General features: G+C 49.9%; 1 protein-coding gene across 1 annotated transcript; it reads right to left on the bottom strand.

The window, feature by feature from the left end:
* Positions 1-7258: 7258 nt before the first annotated feature.
* LOC144611179 (caspase-14-like) lies at positions 7259-9380 on the bottom strand. Its single transcript, XM_078430232.1, has 2 exons — positions 9152-9380; positions 7259-7449 (listed from the first exon to the last, which is right to left on the bottom strand). Exons 1-2 carry the CDS (start codon positions 9378-9380, stop codon positions 7259-7261), a joined length of 420 nt encoding a protein of 139 aa, XP_078286358.1.
* Positions 9381-9390: the final 10 nt, after the last annotated feature.

Below are 9390 nucleotides of genomic sequence, written 5' to 3'. Positions count from 1 at the left end.
CCTCCTCCTGCACCTATTTTCTATGTTTCTATGTTTCTATGACTATGCTTGTATTCGCTGGAATTTAGAAGGATGAGAGGGGATCTTATAGAAACATGTTCCCAATGTTGGGGGAGTCCAGAACCAGGGGCCACACACAGTTTAAGAATAAGGGGTCGGCCATTTAGAACGGAGACGAGGAAAAACTTTTTCAGTCAGAGAGTTGTGAATCTGTGGAATTCTCTGCCACAGAGGGCAGTGGAGGCCAATTCTCTGAATGCATTCAAGAGAGAGCTGGATAGAGCTCTTAAGGATAGCGGAGTCAGGGGGTATGGGGAGAAGGCAGGAACGGGGTACTGATTGAGAATGAGCAGCCATGATCACGGTGAATGGCGGTGCGTACAGGCTCGAAGGGCCGAATGGCCTCCTCCTGCACCTATTGTCTATTGTCTATTGTCTACTGTGTACGTCTCTCTGTATCTGAAGGTGCAGTTTGGCTGCCACCCCATGGCGGATGGGTGCACTGCAAGCACAAATCACAAGATGTCCTTCCTCAAATTTGGAGACCAAAACTGCACACAGTACTCCAGGTGCGGTCTCACCAGGGCCCGGTACAACTGCAGAAGGACCTCTTTACTCCAATACTCAAATTTGGAGACCAAAACTGCACACAGTACTCCAGGTGCGGTCTCACCAGGGCCCTGTACAACTGCAGAAGGACCTCTTTGCTCCTATACTCAACTCCTCTCGTTATGAAGGCCAACATGCCATTGGCTTTCTTCACTGCCTGCTGTACCTGCACGCTTACTTTCAGTGACTGGTGTACAAGGACACCCAGGTCTCGTTGTACGTCCCCTTTTCCTAATCCGACACCATTCAGATAATAATCTGCCTCCTTGGTTTGGCCCGCCAAAGTGGATAACCTCACATTTATCTACATTATACCGCATCTGCCACGAATCTGCCCACTCACTCAACCTGCCCAGGTCACCCTGCAACCTCCTAACATCCTCTTCACAGTTCACACTGCCACCCAGCTTTGTGTCATCCGCAAAATGATAAGCTTAACAGTGATAGTGATACATAGGATTACATTAACAACAATTGACAATAGACAATAGGTGCAGGAGGAGGCCATTCGGCCCTTCGAGCCGGTACGCGCCGCCATTCAATGTGATCATGGCTGATCATTCTCAATCAGTACCCCATTCCTGCCTTCTCCCCCATACCCCCCTGACTCCGCTATCCTTAAGAGCTCTATCTAGCTCTCTCTTGAATGCATTCAGAGAATTGGCCTCCACTGCCTTCTGAGGCAGAGAATTCCACAGATTCACAACTCTCTGACTGAAAAAGTTTTTCCTCGTCTCAGTTCGAAATGGCCGACCCCTTATTCTTAAACTGCGTGGCCCCTTGTTCTGGACTCCCCCAACATTGGGAACATGTATTCTGCCTCTAACGTGTGCAACCCCTTAATAATCTTATACGTTTCGATAAGATCTCCTCTCATCCTTCTAAATTCCAGTGTATACAAACCTAGTCGCTCCAGTCTTCATAACAAGAGGAGTTGAGTTGAGACACGCTCTGATACAATTTAAGATGGTTCGCAGAGCACATATGTCAAAAGATAAGTTAGCGCGTTTTTATGGTCATATGAGTCAATAGATATTCCGGGAATTAACCTAGTAAACCTATGCTGCACGCCCTCAATAGCAAGAATATCCTTCCTCAAATTTGGAGACCAAAACTGCACAAAGTACTCCAGGTGTGGTCTCACTAGGGCCCTGTACAACTGCAGAAGGACCTCTTTGCTCCGATACTCAACTCCTCTTGTTATGAAGGCCAACATGCCATTGGCTTTCTTCACTGCCTGCTGTACCTGCATGCTTCCTTTCAGTGACTGATGCACTAGGACACCCAGATCTCGTTGTACGTCCCCTGTTCCTAACTTGACACCATTCAGATAATACTCTGCCTTCCGATTCTTACCACCAAAGTGGATAACCTCACACTTATCCACATTAAACTGCATCTGCCATGCATCCGCCCACTCACACAACCTGTCCAAGTCACCCTGCAACCTCATAGCACCTTCCTCACAATTCACACTACCACCCAGCTTTGTATCATCTGCAAATTTGCTAATGGTACTTTTAATCCCTTCATCCAAGTCATTAATGCATATTGTAAATAGCTGGGGTCCCAGCACCGAGCCTTCCGGTACCCCACTAGTCACTGCCTGCCATTCTGAAAGGGACCCATTTATCCCCACTCTTTGCTTTCTGTCTGTCAACCAATTTTCTATCCATGTCAGTACCCTACCTCCAATACCATGTGCTCTAATTTTGCCCACTAATCTCCTATGTGGGACCTTGTCGAAGGCTTTCTGAAAGTCCAGGTACACCACAATAAAGCAGTTTTAGTCTCATAAATTTAACATATTGAATGGCGGTGCATACAGGCTCGAAGGGCCGAATGGCCTACTCCTGCACCTATTTTCTATGTTTCTATAAATTAAATCTTAGTAAGAGTCAGCTTTATCCATTAAAAACGTTCAAATTTCGAATTATGGACAGTTTCCATTTAGATTGACCACTGACTGTTTTACTTATTTAGGTATCAAGATTACCAAGAAACACAAGGACCTATTTAAAGCCAAGTTTACGCCCTTAATTGACCACGTCAGACAACAGGGCGTGCAGCGTAGGTTCACTAGGTTAATTCCCGGAATGGCGGGACTGTCGTATGTTGAAAGGCTGGAGCGATTGGGCTTGTATACACTGGAATTTAGAAGGATGAGGGGGGATCTTATTGAAACATATAAGATAATTAGGGGATTGGACACATTAGAGGCAGGAAACATGTTCCCAATGTTGGGGGAGTCCGGAACAAGGGGCCACACAGTTTAAGAATAAGGGGTAGGCCATTTAGAACGGAGATGAGGAAGAACTTTTTCAGTCAGAGAGTGGTGAAGGTGTGGGATTCTCTGCCTCAGAAGGCAGTGGAGGCCAGTTCGTTGGATGCTTTCAAGAGAGAGCTGGATAGAGCTGTTAAGGATAGCGGAGTGAGGGGGTATGGGGAGAAGGCAGGAACGGGGTACTGATTGAGAGTGATCAGCCGTGATCGCATTGAATGGCGGTGCGTACAGGCTCGAAGGGCTGAATGGCCTCCTCCTGCACCTATTGTCTATTGTCTATAAATGGTCATCAATGTCCATATCCCCAATCGGCCGAATCAGTTCTATTAAAATGATTATTCTACCTTAAATTTTATATATATTTCAGAAGATACCTATTTTTATTTCTAAATCTTTTTTTGATATTATTGGTTCAAAAATGTCTTCATATATATGGCAGAATAAAAATCGCAGACTATGTAAAAAACATTTACAGAAATTAAAAAAAGATGGAGGTTTGGCATTGCCGAACCTTAGATTTTATTATTGGGCAGTTAATGCTCGTTACTTAACGTTCTGGACAAAAGATTTAGAGGATACCCTAAGTCCAGGATGGATCAATCTTGAACGTGAATCCTTGCAGGGTTTATCATTGGCTTCTATCCTAGGGGCCTCGTTACCTTTTACAATTACGAGATTGAATAAATATACGTTTAACCCCAATAATAAGCAGTGAAGAAAGCCAATGGCATGTTGGCCTTCATAACGAGAGGAGTTGAGTATGGAAGCAAAGAGGTCCTTCTGCAGTTGTACAGGGCATTGGTGAGAACACACCTGGAGTATTGCGGACAGTTTTGGTCTCCTAATCTGAGGAAAGACATTCTTGCCATAGAGGGAGTACAGAGAAGGTTCACCAGATTGATCACTGGGATGGCAGGACTTTCATGTGAAGAAAGACTGGATAGACTCGGCTTGTACTCGCTGGAATTTAGAAGATTGAGGGGGGATCTTATAGAAACGTACAAAATTCTTAAGGGGTCGGACAGGCTGGATGCGGGAAGATTGTTCCCGATGTTGGGGAAGTCCAGAACAAGGGGTCACAGCTTAAGGATAAGGGGGAAGTCTTTTAGGACCGAGATGAGAAAACATTTCTTCACACAGAGAGTGGTGAGTCTGTGGAATTCTCTGCCACAGAGGGTAGTTGAGGCCAGTTCATTGGCTATACTTAAGAGGGAGTTAGATGTGGCCCTTGTGGCTAAAGGGATCAGGGGGTATGGAGAGAAGGCAGGTACGGGATACTGAGCTGGATGATCAGCCATGATCATATTGAATGGTGGTGCGTACAGGCTCGAAGGGCCGAATGGCCTACTCCTGCACCTATTTTCTATGTTTCTATGTTTCTATTAAGGGATTGGACACGCTAGAGGCAGGAAACATGTTCCCAGTGGCCTAAATCCTGCTCCTATGACCGATGAACCCTGAAAACAGAAAGAAAACTCGACAAAGAATTGCAATGGATTCATTTATTGAGAGTTCATTATAATGCATACAGATTTAAATCCTTCTACTGAAGGCGTAGAGATTGATGTGGAAAATCCCAACGTTCCAGAGAGATTTTGAGAAATTAGAGAACATGGATTGTTGCCTGTGTTTTCACAAAGATCGTCACGCCTTGGGACCTTCAAGGTAGATTGACTTGGTCAGAGTTGACTCCATCACCAGGGTCGTTTTCTTGAGCCCCCCTTTGAAATTAATGTTCATTTTAACCATTTCACGATTCACCTGAAACATCAATTCAGTCAGAAAAGCAGTCAGCATTAAACCCCACACAGAATCTGCCACAGGCAATTACAATCAGCACAGGCAATGGTGGTCCAATTCTATACTGCTATCATTGAGACCCTCCTCACCTTCTCAATAGACAATAGACAACAGGTGCAGGAGGAGGCCATTCGGCCCTTCGAGCCTGTACGCACCGCCATTCAATGTGATCATGGCTGATCATTCTCAATCAGTACCCCGTTCCTGCCTTCTCCCCATACCCCCTGACTCGCTATCCTTAAGAGCTCTATCTAACTCTCTCTTGAATGCATTCAGAAAATTGGTTTCCACTGCCCTCTGAGGCAGAGAATTCCACAGATTCACAACTCTCTGACTGAAAAAGTTTTTCCTCATCTCAGTTCTAAATGGCCTACCCCTTATTCTTAAACTGTGGCCCCCTTATTCTGGATTCCCCCAACATTGGGAACATGTTTCCTGCCTCTAACGTGTCCCAACCCCTTAATAATCTTATACGTTTCGATAAGATCCCCTCTCATCCTTCTAAATTCCAGTGTATACAAGCCCAGTCGCTCCAGTCTTTCAACACTAGTCCCACCTGCCCACACCCGGCCAACATGCCGCATCTACACTAGTCCCACCTGCCCACTCCGACCAACATGCCCCATCTACACTAGTCCCACCTGCCCACACCGACCAACATGCCCCATCTACACTAGTCCCACCTGCCCACAACCGGCCCAACATGCCCCATCTACACTAGTCCCACCTGCCCACACCCGGCCAACATGCCCCATCTACACTAGTCCCACCCCGCCCACACCGGCCAACATGCCCCATCTACACTAGTCCCACCTGCCCACACCGACCAACATGCCCCATCTACACTAGTCCCACCTGCCCGCGTTTGGCCCATATCCATCCAAACCTGTCCTATCCATGTACCTGTCCAACTGTTTACACCCACCACCCTCTGTGTGGAAAGGTTACCCCTCAGATTCCTATTAAATCTATCCCCTTCACCTTGAACCTGTGTCCTCTGGTCCTCGATTCCCCTACTCTGGGCAAGAGACTCTGTGCATCTACCCGATCTATTCCTCTCATGATTTTGTACACCTCTATAAGATCACCCCTCATCCTCCTGCGCTCCAGGGAATAGAGACCCAGCCTGCTCAACCTCTCCCTGTAGCTCACACCCTCTAGTCCCGGCAACATCCTCGTAAATCTTCTCCGAACCCCTTTCCAACTCGACGGTAGAGTTGCTACCTCACAGGCTTCCTTCCACACTCCAAAGACGTACAGGTTTGCAAGTTAATTGGCTTTGATACAATTGTAAATTGTCCCTAGTGTGTGTAGGATAGTGTTCGTGTGCGGGGATCGCTGGTCGGCGCGGACGGACTCGGTGGGGAAGGGATTGTGTTTGTGTTGTGTCTCTAAACTAAATAAAAGCTCTATAGTAAAAAAACAGAGTTTGGGGCCTGATTCAAGATGGCCGACTTTTGCCTCCTGTTTCCGCGCTGTGTCTCTAAACTAAACTAGTGTGTGAACGGGCGATCGCCGGTCGGCACGGACGGACTCGGTGGGGAAGGGATTGTGTTTCCGCGTTGTATCTCTAAACTAAAACTCAAACTGATGCTGGGGTCCACAGTTCCTTGCGACGGCCGGTTTAAACGTCGCGCCTCACCTTCACAAACAGGTCGTAGAGGTGTTTCTTTCCCGCCTCCATCTTGAAAACATCCCCCATAATCTGGATCATGTGCGAGCCTTTACAATCGTCACGATAAGCCACATAACCCTGAGGAAGAATCACAATCAACGTCAGGAATCAAAGAGGGTCGTGGAGGCTTAGTGTGATACAGTGCTGAAACAGAGCCCTTCAACCCAACATGCCCCATCTATACTAGTCCCACCCGCCCACACCGGCCAACATGCCCCATCTACACTAGTCCCAACCTGCCCACACCGGCCAACATGCCCCATCTACACTAGTCCCACCTGCCCCACACCCGACCAACATGCCCCATCTACACTAGTCCCACCTGCCCACACCGACCAACATGCCCCATCTACAGTAGTCCCACCTACCCACACCGACCAACATGCCCCATCTACACTAGTCCCACCTGCCCACACGGCTAACATGCCCCATCTACACTAGTCCCACCTGCCCACACCGACCAACATGCCCCATCTACACTAGTCCCAAACTGCCCACACTGACCAACATGCCCCATCTACAGTAGTCCCACCTACCCACACCGACCAACATGCCCCATCTACACTAGTCCCACCTGCCCACACCGACCAACATGCCTCATCTACACTAGTCCCCACCTGCCCACACTGACCCAACATGCCCCATCTACACTAGTCCCACCTGCCCACACCGCCCAACATGCCCCATTTACACTAGTCCCCACCTGCCCACACCGGCCAACATGCCCCATCTACACTAGTCCCACCTGCCCACACCGGCCAACATGCCCCATCTACACTAGTCCCACCTGCCCACACCGACCAACATGCCCCATCTACACTAGTCCCACACCGACCAACATGCCCCATCTACACTAGTCCCAACTGCCCACACCGGCCAACATGCCCCATCTACACTAGTCCCACCTGCCCGCCTTTGGCAGTGGAGAGTTTAAAGGTGGGATTGTGTTTGGCGTAGGAGGGAGACATTGACAAACCAGGCCGTGATGGATACACAATGAATGTGTCCGAGGTTGTAGGAAGTATTTCAGGCTCGGGGACCATGCTGCGGAACCCCGAGGTGACACCAGGATCTTTCTTGTCTGAAAAACACACAAAAACCTTTCAACACCGTCCCCTCCCTCCCTCCCTCCCTCCCTCCCTCCCTCCCTCCCTCCCTCCCTCCCTCCCTCCCTCCCTCCCTCCCTCCCTCCCTCCCTCCCTCCCTCCCTCCCCCCTCCCTCCGCACTCCCTCCCTCCCTCCCTCCCTCCCTCCTCCCTCCCTCCCTCCCTCCCTCCGCACCGTCCCGTCACACACTCCCTCCTTGGGTTGGGTTGGGTTCGGTTGAGTTGGGTTGGGTTGGGTTGGGTTGGGTTGGGCTGGGTTGGGTTGAGTTGGGCTGGGTTGGGTTGAGTTGGGTTGGTTGTGTTGGGTTGAGTTGCGCTGGGTTGGGTTGAGTTGGGTTGGGCTGGGTTGGGTTGGGTTGAGTTGGGTTGGGTTGGGTTGGGTTGGGTTGGGCTGGGTTGGGTTGAGTTGGGCTGGGTTGAGTTGGGCTGGGTTGGGTTGAGTTGGGTTGGGTTGGGTTGGGCTGGGTTGAAATTGGGTTGGGTTGAGTTGGGTTGGGTTGGGTTGGGTTGGGTTGAGTTGGGCTGGGTTGAGTTGGGCTGGGTTGGGTTGAGTTGGGTTGGGTTGGGTTGAGTTGGGTTGGGTTGAGTTGGGTTGGGCTGGGTTGAAATTGGGTTGGGCTGAGTTGGGTTGGGTTGGGTTGGGTTGGGTTGGGTTGGGTTGGGCTGGGTTGGGTTGGGTTGAGTTGGGTTGGGTTGAATTGAGTTGGGTTGGGTTGAATTGGGTTGGGTTGAGTTGGGTTGGGTTGAGTTGAGTTGGGTTGGGCTGGGTTGAAATTGGGTTGTGTTGAGTTGAGTTGGGTTGGGTTGGGTTGGGTTGAGTTGGGTTGGGGTGGGTTGGGTTGAGTTGGGTTGGGCTGGGTTGAAATTGGGTTGGGTTGAGTTGGGTTGGGTTGGGTTGGGTTGAGTTGGGTTGGGGTGGGTTGGGTTGGGTTGAGTTGGGCAGGCTTGGGTTGGGGTTGAGTTGGGTTGGGTGATGTAGGGTGTGGTTGGGATGGGTTGGGTTGAGTAGGGTTGGGGTGGGTTGGGTTGGGTTGGGTTGAGTTGGGTTGGGGTGGGTTGGGTTGGGTTGAGTTGGGCAGGCTTGGGGTTGGGTTGAGTTGGGTTGGGTGATGTTGGGTGGGGTTGGGGTTGGGGTGGGTTGGGTTGAGTTGGGTTGGGTTGGGTTGAGTTGGGTTGAGTTGAGTTTGGTTGGGTTGGGTTGGGCTGGGTTGGGTTGAGTTGAGTTGGGTTGGGTTGAGTTGGGTTGGGTTGAGTTGGGTTGGGTAGAGTTGGGTTGGGTTGGGTTGGGTTGGGTTGGGTTGAGTTGCGTTGAGTTGGGTTGGGTTGAGTTGGGTTGGGTTGAGTTGAGTTGGGTTGGGTTAGGTTGGGGTTGGGTTGGGTTGGGTTGGGTTGAGTTGGGTTCAGTTGAGTTGGGTTGAGTTGGGTTGGGTTTGGGCTGGGCTATCCTGGGCACCTGCTCTGACCCCTTTCTCTTGCAGACAAGTACGCCATGCGTTTCATCCCGCGTGAGAACGGAATCTGTCTCATCGCTGGCCGGCGCGGACGGACTCGGTGGGGAAGGTATTGTGTTTCCGCGCTGTATCTCTGAACTAGACTAAAGTGAAGCTCCCTCCCTCCACACCGTCCCTCTCCCCACCTCCCCAGATTGCCGTAGGCGAGCGTAATCTCTCAACTCACCTCCACGGCACGCCTGGATGACAAATACTTTGGGCTTGCTCTGCAGAAGAACGCAGTTTTCATTACTGAACGTCTCAAAGACCTCTTCCAGATCAACCTTTTTCTTATCAGTTCCTTTAATCTTTCCCTCCTCTCCGTGTGCAAGGATGAAGACAAAGGAACAACAGACTTGAGACTCGATCTGATCCCGATACTTCTCCAGGGAGTTCAGGATATCCTGAGGAAACATCAATAACGTG

The sequence above is a fragment of the Rhinoraja longicauda genome, chromosome 39, assembly GCF_053455715.1.
Source record: "Rhinoraja longicauda isolate Sanriku21f chromosome 39, sRhiLon1.1, whole genome shotgun sequence".
NCBI lineage: Eukaryota > Metazoa > Chordata > Chondrichthyes > Rajiformes > Arhynchobatidae > Rhinoraja > Rhinoraja longicauda.
The sequence above is the reverse complement of the archived record's forward strand: the minus strand, read 5'-3'. Positions and strand labels throughout refer to the sequence as shown.

Coding starts and splice junctions, on each gene's coding strand:
- LOC144611179 (XM_078430232.1), bottom strand. CDS start 9,380: ATGTTTCCTCAGGATATCCTGAACTCCCTGGAGAAGTATCGGGATCAG. Junction 7,450..9,151: donor CATCCAGGCGTGCCGTGGAG/GTGAGTTGAGAG, acceptor TGTGTTTTTCAG/ACAAGAAAGATCCTGGTGTC.